At 41.4% G+C, this 15298-nt stretch overlaps 1 protein-coding gene across 2 annotated transcripts in view; it reads right to left on the bottom strand.

The window, feature by feature from the left end:
• The window catches only part of ITGB8 (integrin subunit beta 8), a 46249-nt gene extending 35150 nt beyond the window's left edge, over nt 1-11099 (bottom strand). The window contains exon 1 of one of the 2 annotated variants that reach the window (XM_088519692.1): nt 10934-11099. In XM_088519692.1, coding sequence (XP_088375818.1) covers nt 10934-11060 — 127 coding nt within the window. In that variant the 5' untranslated portion in view covers nt 11061-11099. The remainder of the gene's footprint in view (nt 1-10933) is intronic. The other variant, XM_088519691.1, reaches the window with a different exon arrangement.
• Between the last annotated feature and the right edge of the window lie 4199 nt (nt 11100-15298).

Raw genomic sequence — 15298 nt, 5'->3', positions numbered from 1 at the left:
AAAAATAAGTTCTTTCTGTGTCTTTCTAAGCTGCAAAGGCCAAATAAACGAAGTTCTTAAAATCTAGTTTGAGTTTTCAGTGTGATCATGGCAGAAGAAATGCTTTAACAAATGAGATATACGGTCTTGCTGGATACAAATCTCTGCTGATAACTCTCCAGCCTCAAGAGCACCATTTTCACAACATGAAGTCACTGATTGGCAATTGACAAACTTGGTACCACTGGCACAAAAAATGATTTTTTTGGAATAAAGAGAAACTTCAAAAAGGTTTATTAATACCCCAGACACATTCTGGCTACATTACTACCATAGTTCCCAAGCACATAGTCACTTAGAGCAGTAACATTTATGGGAATGCTTTCATTCACCAAATATTTATTATTTAGGTATAAGCCTACTCTAAAACCTGTATTGATATAGCATAAACTTCTCAGTTTCTTTTAAAAATAATATGCAAAAGCAAGAAACATTTTTAATGAGTTGGCTGAAAAAGGAACTGAGATTTTTCCTGCCACTTCACCAAAAACAGAGTCCAGACAAGACTAAGTTACTATTCAGCCAAAGCTAAGGGCAAGTTTCTACTGGCTTAGTTATAACTGATGTATGCCAAAAGGTATTTTCAAAAAGAAAGGCCAAATTTTATGCTGGGAACTGCACAGGCATATGCATATAATAAAAAGTAAGTCCAGTAGGTTATACTACACTTTTCAAGCCTTCCCCACCATAAGAAAGCTGTGCTGCAACTATTCCAGCTATTTACACTGAACACAGGTGTCACAAGTCTAAATTCTCAGCAACAAGGACCAAAGTTGAACGAAATTTGTTTACGTTATAGTTGTATCCTGTCTCCCTGTAATGAAAACTGCTTTATCATGACCAGAATATTTATCTCAGAGATGTAATAATAATAATAATGTTCACTGGGAGCTAAGAGTGGTTGTTATAACAGGTTTTCAAACAGACAGCACTTTGCCGAAGTACAGCCAAGAATGTGGATTTACATTAATTTCACTGTTGGTACTTGTTTGTGCTGTTCTTGGAGGGTGCGCCCTTTGCTTTTTTAAAACAGAAAGCCAATATATAACCAGCAAATCATACTGCCTGGTGAAGGTCCTCAGCTTGTTGAATGGAGTTTAAAACACGGAGGTATATAAAAACCTCTGCAGTTTTTTTCCTTAAATTCTACATCCGATTGTCTTCTAGAGAAAAAGGCAACAAGTCTGTCTCTATAAACAATGCGCCTCTCAATAACTCAGGTGCAGCATCACTTCTGAGGAAAGCTGCAGCTTGCACACAGTGCACTCCAGGCACCTTCACCTTTCTCTCTCTCGAGGAGCTCAACTACGTGATTCCTGCAGCGAGAACAGTCAGTAACTGTCCCAGGTAACACACAGCTCCTCAATTCATTTTAGCCCAGAGAGCAGATACAATGAAAACCATTGTAAAAATATTACGATGGGGGAAATTTTTTCCGTGATTATTGTGTCTGATACTACTTGCTCAGATTACAAGGGAAAAAATGAGAGCCTGCACTTTAACTGCCAAGCCTAAAATCTAATCCTGGAATTAGGGTTTTCCCCCCCACCTTTTCCAAATAAACAAGTCTATTCTTGTACATGAATTATGGTTAATAAATATCCCCAAAATGACTGAGCAGAAATAACAGGCAACTATCTTTCTTTCCGCTCGCTCCCATTACCTACTTGAATGGTTAATCCATTTCACTGTTATATCCATGGTTGTCCACTTCAGTTGCCACTATTCAGACAAGAGCTAAGCTATAAACTGACTTGAAAATACCGTTTATCAGCAGCAGAAGCAGCAGCAAACCCAAACTGATTATTTAAGAAACAGATATATTTGCTAAAAAGAAAATGAATGTGAAGAAGTGCAAAATACAACTGTAACTGTAAAATCCTGAGCTCATGAAAAATACATTTGTAAACATGGCATGGCAAGTGAATAAAAGCACCTTCCAATAAAAGGGCATTCTTTTTCTATTAATCATTAAAAAGTTAGTGTTCCTTAAAAGAAAACTTAAAATTCATTTTGAGATCTAAAGAGTAAAAACCAATTACCACATGTACAAATTGCCCTATGAACCTGGGGAGTATTGCTGACAGTGACAGAAATGTTTTAAAAAGACATCGAAATGTCCACCACCTCAATGTACCAGAACTTGTAACTTTGCAAACTGTGACGTCAAATAACTAAACCTTCCATTTTTTACAGACTTCACAAAGCATAAGCAACAACACTCAAGAGAACTGATCCTGGATATCAGGTATCCAAGGAGAAGAGTATTATGGTATCCCCTTTTCATTATCAGATATTGGCAATAGACCTCTCTAACCACAGCACTGGGAAAGTTGTGACAGAAGAGGACACCTCATGGCTGATAGTGGAGGAGAGCCAATATATCAGAAGCCTGTTATTTAATGGCATATAGAGGTAGAGTTCCCAAGCAGTACATGGAGTGTGCACGCTCTCGTGATTAAGAAATTGTATGAACACACAAATGCAATGTTCACACAACTTCAGCTGTGACCTTGACTGTGAGCAGAGACTACCTCAGACTGACTTTGTTCCCAAGCCACAATAAAGAATGAAAACAAGCAAAGTAACCTTGAAAAAATTCATAACATACAGTTTTTGTTTCTTGGCCAACTCTACTTGCAGCCTCTCCTTTCTAAAACTTCCTGCTTTTCCAGGGGATGTTTCAATTTTGTTGATGCAATCCATGCATGCCTGCAAACAACTCAACAACCATTCAGTTTCTGAAACCAGCTTATTCTGTCCCTTGTAAATAAAAACATATATGATAATTTATGCTGATTAAGTCCTTAGAAGGGTCTCGTTTCCCACAGCCATCAGGTCTTATGTCATGGGTTTGATGACCCTGTTTGCACAGCTTTGCATCCTTAAAAAAGGCAAAGCATATGAAACCACCAACTTTAAATCTCTTTTAATTAAATCCCTCGACTTAATCGGAATCCCAGGATGTGTGGAGCTATCTTAATTCTCTTGCTTCCTAAGAGGGAACACGAACATGTTTCGTAAGAGGGAATGTGAACGTGGGAATTATTATACCCTAGTAATTTCCAGCTGCTAGAATCTCCCTAGGAGTTGGCCAGCTTGAATACAGTCTGCTATACTGAATACTGCTATGGCAAAGCCTAGAACTGCTGCTGCCATATTTCACTGGTAACTTAATTTCTTTATGTATTAGCAAGCAATACAAGCAAGTAGCATACCAATAACCTAGAATCATAATTATATTCCCAGGTATAACATACAATATTTACAATATACAATATTTATTAAATTAAGATGATGAATACGAAGGTAGGATCAAACAACCATTTTTGTCTATTTAAAGGAGTTTGACCTTGAATAAACGGAAAGACCAAGATGTATCTCCCATCAGCTTATATAGCTCCATCTCCTCAAACCTAGACCTCAACACTACTACTACTTGACCTTCCTAGTCAAGCTTTCTTTTGCATTTCTAGACTCTATCACCTTCTTGCTTTCTACCTTGTAAGAGCATTACCTCAGCTTGCTGCTGCATTTTCAATCAGAAATCTAGAACCAGTGCAGAGGAAGGACAACAACCCAAAGCTATTTCTTCACGAGATCCATTACCACAGGCTTGCTTATCCTCACTCATCACCTTGGTGAGGATTCTTAGCCCACAGCAGTGTAAACAATTGACTTTACTTACTTTATTTATATCTCTATATCCTGTCCTAGAACAAAATCATTCCATATTTCAGACAATATTGCTCAAAGATGAAAATCTGGACAAAGCAGCACCCAGTTCTGAGCACAAAATGATTAAATTGTGCTCTTAGAGCATCTTTTTTCTGAAACAAAACAAAGACTCCAAACCAAAAACCGTGTATGTATGTACTAGGCAGGCACTGCAGAGTTAAAATAGTGAACACATAATAAGTTGTTTACAGTCACAATTAGAAAACCTGAAGACTATGAAATCAAAGATAAGACTTAGGGAGGGTAATCACTATTCTTTAACGTCTCTTAGTATATAGTGCACAAGTCTTGGAAAAAGATGTGCTCAGCAGGGCTACTTTGACAATGTTATTGCATCCTGGAATACAAAATGTTTGATGTTTATTATACTGGTAAATTGCTTTTTGGTAGAATCATAACTCTTAGAACATGGTTATTGGCCATGAGACAAACAGAATGTGCTAAACATTTTCTGGGATTTTCTTTTAGAATATTTTTGTTTGTTTTATGTTCTTTGAATGCAAAAACATTTATAAGTTGTCGTATCTTTATTAATTATATGATAGCACAAAAGCCTATTAAAATCTAATTTGATAATCAACAGTTGAACTATGAGCCCTCCAAAGGTGCTTTTCTACAGTGCTTTTCTGAATATATAGACCAAAAGTTAATGAATATACAGATCTTCCTAAAGAGTCCTTTGAGAACTTTGTTTCTAAAACAAGAGATATATGTACTGCTCACAAACATTCAGAAAAATATTGATCAAACCTGTCTAGGAACAGATACTGCCCATCCTCTATTTTCATTTTTTTATAAGCCATTTAGCTTTTATAATTTTGGAACCAAGATTAAATAAAACTCTACTGAAGTCTATAAAATACACAGACTCACATACTCACTATAACAGCTGTTTCTGCATGCTTCTGCTTGGGCTTCTGCAAACAAATAGCCACATGTGTGTATGTTTTGCAGGTTCAGTTTAAACGCTTTGTAACAGAAAGCATTCAAATATGCAAGTTCAAGATTTTAAACAGGTAGTAATATATTTAATGTTCTGAGGTCATCCATGAAATTTTGGAAAGAAGATGGTATTCAACAGTTTTGCTTAGGCTGGAAGAGAACACTTGCTTATGTCATTAGTTTTATTTAGGATATTTTGCATCATTCTTGCCAGAGTGCAAGTTGTCTCAAGTTTTCTTACTTTCTGGGAGTCCTGTTTGTACAATAAGATATGATCTTCTTAGAATTCAGCTTTGCAGCAAGAAACCACCATCTAAAATTATCAAGTTGTCCTTTGTACAGTAGCAACTCCTGTCAGCTTGAGGTGAAATGGAAACAAATCTAACTCTGAAGTACAGAGGAACAAGTGGAATTCACTTAGCCTAATTCACTGGAATATTGGGAAAGAAGAGAACTTATTTTGGGAAAGAGAAGTTTCTGGCTTACTCAGGCTTGGAGTATTTTCATGATGCCACCGTACAATAACATGCAGCTGTATTTATTATACAGCTATGACAACAACAACATTCTAAAAATATTTAAGTTTTTAAGATATGAACCCAATAACAGAGGGTGCTGCTAACAACTTGATTCCCAAAATAGTCAAACAATAAAAATACTGCCTCCAAGAATATTATTCCACCTGCCTGAAGCTACATCATTTTTCTTCTCCAATATTTACTTTTAAAATCTCTGTCTTTAGATCTTTTGATGATTATAAATACTTCAGGCTCATTGCTGTCACTGTGGGCAATAGGAGGCAGAAATTACCGCATGGTAATGAAGTTATGGGAAGCAAAGAAAGAAATGAAGTTATGAGCTTTGCAAACTTTTGAGCTTAGGCAAATAAAGTCTCAGCTAGAAATTGCTTTTTGGCAGCATTCAAAGGCTATAAATTCCTATCATCCTGAAACACATTTTGCTCAAGGGGTTATTCTTGTTCTGCTACCAGAATAAGAGGGAATCCTGAATGGCTGGCAAGACGCTTACTTTTCTTCTTGAAGAAAGGTTCCATTACAGTGGACAGTGAACTAATTCATTAGAGCCCTACTTCCTTCCCAAAAGCTAAACTAAATACCCCAAGTCAATATATGCTAACTGCCAAGAAAAATCATTTTTATTTGTTAATAAAGTTCAAGAGCTTAGAAAAGAATAATAGACCATATCCTATTTTGTACATCATAAATTGTGCCTATTTAAGCAGATCAAAAAGAAGTATTACATCTTTCAACTGGTTAGATAGAGGTCTAGCAAGAAGCAATCAGCAATGGAAAGACATGGGAGCTTTGAATACAGATTTTGTTGAAAAGGGAGGCATAAGCAAAAGGGGATGTTCTCAGGCCTTAAGAGTTTGATAAGATCTTCTTAGCAAAAAATGAATTGATGTTCTCCAGCATTTTATTTTCAGCATATCTAGCTTGGGAAGATAAGTTTATACCAAAAAATCTGGACCATCATCTACAGTAAAAGCAGGAAATAGTTCACAAATACCATTCTTGAAAACATAGCATATGATTTTAGCATCATGAATATATTTAAGAAATATTGAACAAACTTTAAAAATGAAGTCATTCTGTTTGTCCTTCTTGACAGGGGTCATTAAATTCCCATCACTGGCCAAGATAGATATACCTATACCAACACTTAGAAAAAATATGTGGAGTTTTTTTTTTTTTTTTTTTCTATAGGCAGTGTTTTATATGGGTACTGGTCATAAACAAAGTAACTTGTTTATTTAGTGTAGGTTCCTCTTGTCCAATGAACTAACATTTTTAAGTGCAGCCTATCCTAAAAAAAGCAGTATGTCTAGTTTCTCCTATGGACTCACTCTCAGATGTGCTAGTGATGAAGCTCGCTTTCTGACAATAGTCTTGGTAAATATTAGCAGCCAATGTCAACTGATACTATTTGTAAGTACTGTATTGCATGTTTCCTACATCCATGTCTACATCCATGTACATTAGTAACTAATAAACCATCCCAAACTGACCCAAATCCCAAATCCAATTAATATGGATATCTCATCCTTTTTTTTTTCTTTGATTTTAAAATTGCCTTGGTCTGGTAACTGTCTGTTATACTATACAAATTTCTGTAATGGATATTGCTTTACCTTCAAGTGGAATCTTTTATGTGAAAAGTTTCCTCATATTCTTAGTTTGTAATGGACTTCTTTCTAGGGAGTTGCAAAACACTTCCAGCAACTATGCACTTTGTGAAGTATATGCGAGATTATAAGCCTCACTGATTTCATATTTTAATGTCCTTTTCATAGAATCATAGAATCATTAAGGTTGCAAGGGACCTTCAGGGATCTAGTCCAACCAACAAAGTTAACCTTTTGTTGAGCATACAACCACATGAGGGTTTATTTGATGCATATTCCATAAAGCTCACATTCTGATATCTCACTGATACTCTGGAGAGGTAAACTTAGATTACACTTTGAAGGAAAACTTACTCATTCATAGCTCTTGACTAATGGGTTATAGCTCCTGCTTGATCATTTTTTGTTGTAGCTCTGGCCCATAGAAGCTTAAAGACCAAAAAAAGAAGCTCCTGTTGCTTCTTCACTCTGCTATAAAAAGTATTCCTGCTGACTGGAAGCTTCACGATGCCTTCATAACTTCCTCCTGCAACAGCATGTCCTTAATGACATATTGCCAACCTTCCCAAAGCACCACGAGCATGCTATTTTCTCTTCTAGTTGGTAAACTGCCCACATCCTCTCTCTGTGGTTTCCACAACCATCCCATCTCAAACATCTGTAGTATGGAAACACTGTAAATGGATGTAGTCACCCATCTCATTCAACTTGCAAATGCAACAAAAATAATTAAAAAAAAGCTTACCACATAAAAACCTAGAAGACTCACATATGAAAATGCAACAGATTATGAGAAGGATGTAATCTGAAACCCAAATCTATACATGTTGGTGGCATAACTTGCTTCTTAGGCAAAGCAGAAAGAACAGGATCAGCAGATCAGCAAGCCTCCACTCCCTATTCCTCAGAACCGCACCCCAGAGCCACCTTCTCTCCTCAGGGACAACACTCAGCTTAGTTTTCCTGATGATCTTTGATGAACTTTGGGGAGAAGATCACCCACGCAGCCTCAGGAAATTAAGAAAAGGGGAGGTGGCGGGTGGGAAAGGGGGAAAATTCTTTTTTTCTTGGGTTGCTGCAAGGGTTATGACAACTGAGCTGTCTCAATATTAAGTATCCTACGGACAACAAGTCCATTGAGTCCCAAGTGGAAATGGATCACGAAGAAGAGAAATCAACAAGCAAACACTAAAAAGCTACTAAAGCTACTAAAATCTATCATTACTTTCCCTTCTCTCTCTCTCTCTTTCTCTTTCACTTTTTTTCCCCCTTCAGGAACATTTCCTAACCACTTTTCTTTAAAAACATTTCTTATATGGGTGGCTTGAATGACTTTCTCTATTCTTTAGAGTAGGGACACCGTAATGATTTATGGAACTTTCTAGCCAGAGTGAATACTGATGAGGATCTCATATGACCAGACTGGTGAAACACCAAAGAACCAGAAGAGATTTATGAATTATGTTTGACATTAGAAGTAATGGGATGAATTGGGATGAATCAATTAACACTTGTCTTTGCTATGATCACAGGCCCTCTGCCTTTCTAAAACCTCAAACTCTCTTTTCATATGACACACACAAAAAAGAGAATATTAACTTTTAGTATATATAGTCTTCTGTATAGTTTTGTCAGCCCTAGGTACATAACAGAATGGCTGTGTGGCTATTCAACAGTATTTTAGTCTTAGACATTTCATGTGATTATGCAGCAGATAAAAGCTAAGGACTTTTTTCTGGTTAGTTTCTGAATAAGCTGAGTGAACTGACTCTTTCTCCACGTGATCACACAAGGGATCGACACACACACATGGTTCTACTACAAAATTCAGCTTTTATTCAGCTTATCAGTTTACTTATCCAGTTGTTCACTTTTCAGTATTCCATAATAAATTCGGGATCTGTCTGAATCACTGGGAGGCAAGTGTAATTTTGAAATAGTTCTATTCTTATGTCAGGTATTTGTTTTAGTTGGCTTCGTAAGCTGCAAATTTCCTACAGTAAGACTTACTGAACAAGGCAGCCTTTGTAGAAGGCGGCAATACTAACCTTTTTTTCTGAGCTAACAGAACATTTAATCTGGGACTTGCAACTTCACAGTGTTGCAAAGCTTCCTTTTGTGCTCTTCTTAACTTCAAACTCGGGACAAATTCTACCTCTGTTTACACCCAAGATAAAACTCATATCTTAAACTGCAGCCTGCAATGCAAATAACTTGGGAAGAATCAAAGAGTATGTTTTTCAAGAAGAAGAGCAAGAAATGTTCCAATAAGAATATGTGAATGTCCAGTGTAACTTCACATGCATTCATATTTTTCTTTTTCTTTCTTTTTTTTTTCAGAGCTGGATCCGCATTGCAACAGATGCACATGTACTGCCAGCTCTGCAAATAAACGAAGCGAGCTTGCTGATGGCACAGGACCAGCACGATGCTCTTCGCCATGCCCAGCGCCGAGGTGTGTCCAGGCAGAACAGGAGTGGCTGCAGCAACACGGCTGGGCTGCCAAATCTCTGCGCAAGGAGCTGCTGCTGCCCGCAGCCCCTGTGAGAGCCGCCTGCAGAAGGTCAAACCATTCCGGTGGTGCCGCACTGGCCTGCAGAGCTAATGCAACCCCTCCACCAAAGAAACATTTCCCCCTAAACAACATCCATGTGTTCACTTAAATATACAAAACAATCTTTCTGCTTTAAGGCTTACAGGCTCTTGCCTGTAAGGTGATTATGTATGAAGGAAAGAATTCAGTGCAACTTTCAGCTTCCATGGATTAGCAGAGGTTTCAAATAAAGAGGGAAAAATAAACAAACAAAAATAAAACAAACCAAAAACAACCAACAAGCTGCTTTGCTGACACGGGAATTGCTGACGCTATAAGCATGGGATCCATGGCATAACATTTGTGCTTATCTCCACTGTTACTATTAAGTGTAGCAAAGAGAAGGCAAGAGCTCCGTGCATGATCTTTACCTGTGTCAGGCATTCTCTTCTAACAGGGCAGGATACTATTCACACTATGAACAGGAATCATATTTGCACTAGCTGTTACCTGGGAGCTACAGTTCTGAGTGAGGACACACTGCACTGAGGCACAGAACAGCCTCTCCATCAAGTTTCAATTAGCCTTCAAACTCAATTACACTGCGCAGAAAATAATCTGGAATGCTAAATAAAAAAAAGTCATGTTTCATAAGAAATTTAATAATGCTATATTTTGTTTTTCCCATTGACATTTACTTTGGTTTTGAACTCAAAATGTGAAGCCAAAAAAGCAAAATAAATTATCCTATGAAAGTTAACAAATTATTCCATTGTTACTTAACAGTGCTGGGCAAATCTGGCTGAATTAGGCACGAACTTGTCAGACATGCAACAAGGAATTTAAGACTAATACATTGTTCCCATTATAAATCTTAGAGGTTACAACTTAACATTTTAAATTAACTCCAGGCTTGAACTTGAAATACATATATTTACTCCACAAAGAAAAAAGGGAGGAAAAAAAAGAAAGGAAAAGTGATTGACTTGATCCACTTTTCTGATCACCATCGGTGAATGAGCCCCTTTACGAAATGCTCCAGTAGCAACACGATAGGTCTGGCTGGCCAGCTGCTGCGTGGCCTGGGGAGCGTTTGCGCGAGTCCCTTCAGCTTTCCTGGAGCTTCTACCTGCTGTTCCCGCTGCCTTCGCCACCAGCACCCTTCGATACCGCATCCACGGGGGACTGCCAGCCCACGCGCTGCCGCTCGTTGAGCGGGCAGGGGGAAGCAGCAACCAACCTCGCCCGGCCCCCCCTGCGTAGGGCCCCCGCGCTGAGCGATGCACAAAGGAGCGTTTTCGCCCCGAGGAAGGGCCGGTTGCAGCCGGTGACCCCGGCGGAGGCCGCGGGCTGAGGCGGAGCCCCGTCCCCGCGCGGGGAGACCTTCGGGCTCCGCAAGACCCCGGGCACCCGCGCAGCTCCCGCCCGCACCTGGAGCGGCCCCGCGGCCCCGCGGCGCCCCCCGCCCCGCTCCGCGCATCCCCCTGAGCCCCGGCAAAGCCCCGCGGGCGCGGGCGCCGCGCGCAGCAACTTACGGCGCTGGGCGAGCCCCGGCGCGGCCGCCAGCAGCCGGGCGGCCCCGAGGAGGGGCGCGGGTCCGCGCTGGCACTTGTGCACGGAGACGATGCCCGCGGCCAGGCACGCCAGCAGCGGCAGCCACATCGCGCGGCTCCTCCGCGGCTCCCGCTCGCTCGCCCTCTCGGCGGGGCCGCGTCTCGGCGGCGCGGCGCGCTCAGTCCCGGCCCCCGCGGGGGCGGCGGCGGCGGCACGGCCGGGGGAGGGGCGGCGGCGCGGGCGGCGGGCCCGGCGCAGGTAGCGCGCGGGGCGGCGCGGCCGCGGGGCGCCGCATCTCAGGGGCAGCGCCCGCCGCGCCCCCGCGCCCCGCAGGGGGCGGCCCGCCCGCGGCGGCGGCGGCGGGGCCCAGCGGCTGCCGCCATCCGCCTCCAGCCCGGCGCGCTACGGGCTCTTGCGCGCTCGCCCTGCGCGGCCGCGGGGAGGCACTTGGGACCGCGCGGGGAAAAGGGGCAGGAGCGCCCCCGCCAGCCCCGCGTTCCGCAGCGAGAGCAGTCGCCGTCCCCGCCCTCTCCGCGCTGACACCCGCTGCCGCCGCCGCTGCGCTCCCCGCCAGGTGGGCGCCGCCGCCGCGGGGAGCTGCGGAGCGGAGCGGAGCGGCCGGTGCCGCCGCCGCGGTCGGTGCGCGCCGGGCCGCGTTGCTAGGAGACGCCCGCGGGGCAGGTTCCACGCCGCGCGGGGAGGGGGCGCGATGGCGGGGGCGGGTCCGCGCGGGCGGTGAAGTCACTGCGCCCGCCCGCGCCGCTTTGTTCGGCACCCGCGGCCCGCAACCATGGATCGCGCCCGCCCGGGCCGGCGGGCGCCGGGGAAGGGCGCCGGAGCGGGCGGGGGGGAGGGTGTCCGCACCCCCACCCGCCGAAGAATGCTTCATCTTAAATAAATAAATAAATAAATAAAAGTAACTTGCCGCCCTTTAATCAGCCCGCAGTCACGCTCCCCGAGTAATTTCTGCTCGGAGTTTCCACCCCTTGGGGCAAAGCGGGAGTAGCTGAGACGTTAGCGGAAAGCACCTCCCGCGCCGCGGAGGAAACTCCCGCGGGCCCCTAGGTGCACCCGGCCTTCCACCCCGCCGGCCTCGTCCCTGCACTTCCATGGCCCCTGGCCACGGGGCTTTCCCTTCCAGGGCGCCCGTTTATGGCAGTGTGTGAGGCCCAGGGTGACACGCACCTGAGGAGCACGATGGGTCACAGCACCACCCGCTTTGGGCCTCTTGGCTGAGCAAGGTGCTCCAGGACCATCGCCTCAGCTTCAGGGCAGCCGAACAGATCCCCAAAGGCATCCCCATGCGGCACGTTGGTCCATCTGTGCCATGGGTGTCTTTCATAAATCATCCAAATGCAACCTGCAAAAATACCACGCTGCTTGGTGGCCTCGAATGTGACCTGACATGCCCTGACAGCCTTGAATTCAGGACCTCACAGCCCTAAGAAAAGGGAGGTTTTCACCTTCGTGTTACAGGGCCAAAACCTGAAAGTGGGCTGGGTTTGCTCAGGTCACTGAGGAAGAGATGGTGGTCGAGCAGCCCAGTATTCTCACTCCCGGAGTTTCTGAATACCACATAATTTTTCTGCTTTGTTTTGAAAAAAAAAAAAAACTGTTTTGGACATTTGTCTTAAGCATGGTTCCTCAAGCTGCCAGTGTCCAAATGGGGACAGTGTATGTGACAAATCCATATATATAATGATGGTATCTGCATCTATGTGACTTCAAATAGTGTGGTGTTCTTGACCTAAGAACACTATGATTTCAGAAATCACAATTTAGGCTATGTAAGTGGTAAGCTATCATGGGACCTTCTTTGAAGTGAGGCACATTTGTGTCAAGTGAATAAAACTCAATTCATTCTGACTTGACAGAATAATATATAAACCCTGGGTCACATTATTGCAAATTCATGGTGATTCAGAAATATCTGGAAAAGATGGTACCACTATGAGGTATAAATAAACTCAAGGAAATATCTTAAAAATAAAAAATCCCAGCAGAAGCAAAAGCTGCAGAAAATGAGACTGGAATTTTTGCCTATCTCTCTGTTAGATCAGAATTTAAATGATCGTAAGCATCATAGAGAACATGACTCTGTCCTTCACAGCATGGATTATCTTGTGAATTTCTAAGCAGGGGATATTCACTGTAGAAGTTGAAAAGGCACATACTGTTCCTTATGAGAATTATGTCCAACAATATGAGAATTATGTCCAACAATTCTGGACATTCTACATTCTACTCGAAAATGGAAGGGAAAAAAAAGATAATTGTTTTCCTATAAAATCTGAGACAAATGTAATCCAAACTGGCATACTGTAGTCAGTAATTTAAATGCTGAGAACATTAGAAAATGGATAAGTCAGTACTGGGTGAAAATTGTTCATCTTACATGCTAAATGCTACCAGCATCAACAAAGAGAGAAGCCAAAGCTGACGATGCCAATAGTTGCAGCCTATATCAGCCTGAACAAGTTGACCCAAGTATCCCACTTACTGATAAAAGATGCAGCTCCTGTGTATTTCTTTGGCTTCTTTTGAGTACATGAGGTAACACGGTTGCAGAATCTCCATCCTTGGGGCTACTCTAAGCTCAGAATCTAAACTCAAGTTCCCAAGCAATGTAATCTAATTGGATCTGTTTTGAGCGAAGGGCTCTAGAGTTTTATTTCAATAGAATTTATTCTATGAATTTGTGAAGTTAAAAGTGAATAATGCTTTGTTCTTATTCTGCATAATCTAATTTTAATTTCCTAAGGTGTTGTTATTTATCATTGTATTTTCTTTCTAGTCAGTATTTACTTTTGCTTTATTATAAACAAAATATAATTAATACTGTATCAAAGCATTGTAGAATATCCTCTTTTCAGGAACCAGTTCTGAAAATGTTGCATCTACAATGAATACACTAGAGGTGGTCAAAAAACCCAAAACATTACTTATAAAACACGTGTTCCTTTTTTGGTCAAGTTGTTCCAACCAACTTTGGTGTGCCATTTCATGGGGGAGAATCCAAACAAAAATTTCAAAGGGAAAAGCGATGGTGTTTTACAACCTGTAATATCAAAACTGTTTTTTTTTTTTACATGAAAATTGTATGTGTGCACTATTAAATTCACTACAGACAGCATTTTGTAAACTTAAATTGATTTTGTTTTCCTCTGACTTTCTTACATTTCTATGAGACCTCACTCTGAACTAGTACTTTTCATTTAATAATGCAAAATCTCTTGGGAGTATGGCAATTGTTTTGAGTTTGTTTGGATTCACTTGGTCCCACTAACATTAACATATGAATTCTATTTTCTTTTCTATATAACTACATGGTACAATCACCTGATTGTCTGTTACAAACAATTATAGTTGCTATAGGTTGGGTTCTTAAACAATATTTGAATCTAAGCTGCATCTAGTTCATATGAAGATATCAGTGAATTTTGCAAGTCTTTCATAAACCATCAATTTAAAAATACAATACAATACAATGCAATGCAATTCTACATAAAATTTTGTCCTACACAATTCACAGTTAAAATTTTTAACAAAATGTAAATTTTGTCACTTTGGTAATGCCGCGACACCTATCCTTGTAAGATGCTGGAAGTATAGCAGGTATGTATTGCAGGTATATTACAGTACAATAAACCTGACCTATTTCTTACCGCTTTGGGAAATAAATTTTGGTGCTACAGATAATCATTTTTATGATCTCATCTTACACAGTAGGAGGACAGAGGCCGAGGGAAAAGGTGAGGTGCTATCCTATTTAGGGCTTACTAGGTTAAAATCAGACCGTAAGGCTCTATAAAGATACTTTTTTTCTAGGTCATCTGTGATATGGACTGCCAATTTGTAAAGTAGCATCGACGGAGGCCTTAGCAAGGATGCCCTTGTACCCTATCTGAAAATGAGTAGGGTGATGTTTTTAGACATAAGTAACAAGAAGAAATTATCCATATAAGCTTGGAATGATAATATGCTTGGAAAGATAAAAAGTGTAATGTCACAAGTGGTTAAAGCTTAGGGTTGTTTATTAAAATGCTCTAATAATCTTTTCTGGAAGTATTTACTGAAAAAAAACCCTACAGTGTATTCAGCTAAACAGATGTATTCTGAAACAAGAACATTTTAATTGTTGTCACATGGAAAGTTTTAAAGAACAATTACTCGAAGATTTTTCAGTACTTCCACTATGCATTTCTGTATGACGGAACTTGTATTTCAGAAAGAAGTATTTTCTTCCTTTTGACAAATAAACATGTGGTGCGCTTTGAGAGCCTTTCTGATTTCAGATAGAATAGCTCCCATCTGGTCTATCTTTAAAGTATAAAAATTACCTGGGG

This window comes from Tinamus guttatus, unplaced genomic scaffold, assembly GCF_059628265.1.
Source record: "Tinamus guttatus ecotype Peru unplaced genomic scaffold, ASM5962826v1 Tinamus_guttatus_pri_ptg000067l, whole genome shotgun sequence".
Taxonomy (NCBI): Eukaryota; Metazoa; Chordata; class Aves; order Tinamiformes; family Tinamidae; genus Tinamus; species Tinamus guttatus.
The sequence above is the reverse complement of the archived record's forward strand: the minus strand, read 5'-3'. Positions and strand labels throughout refer to the sequence as shown.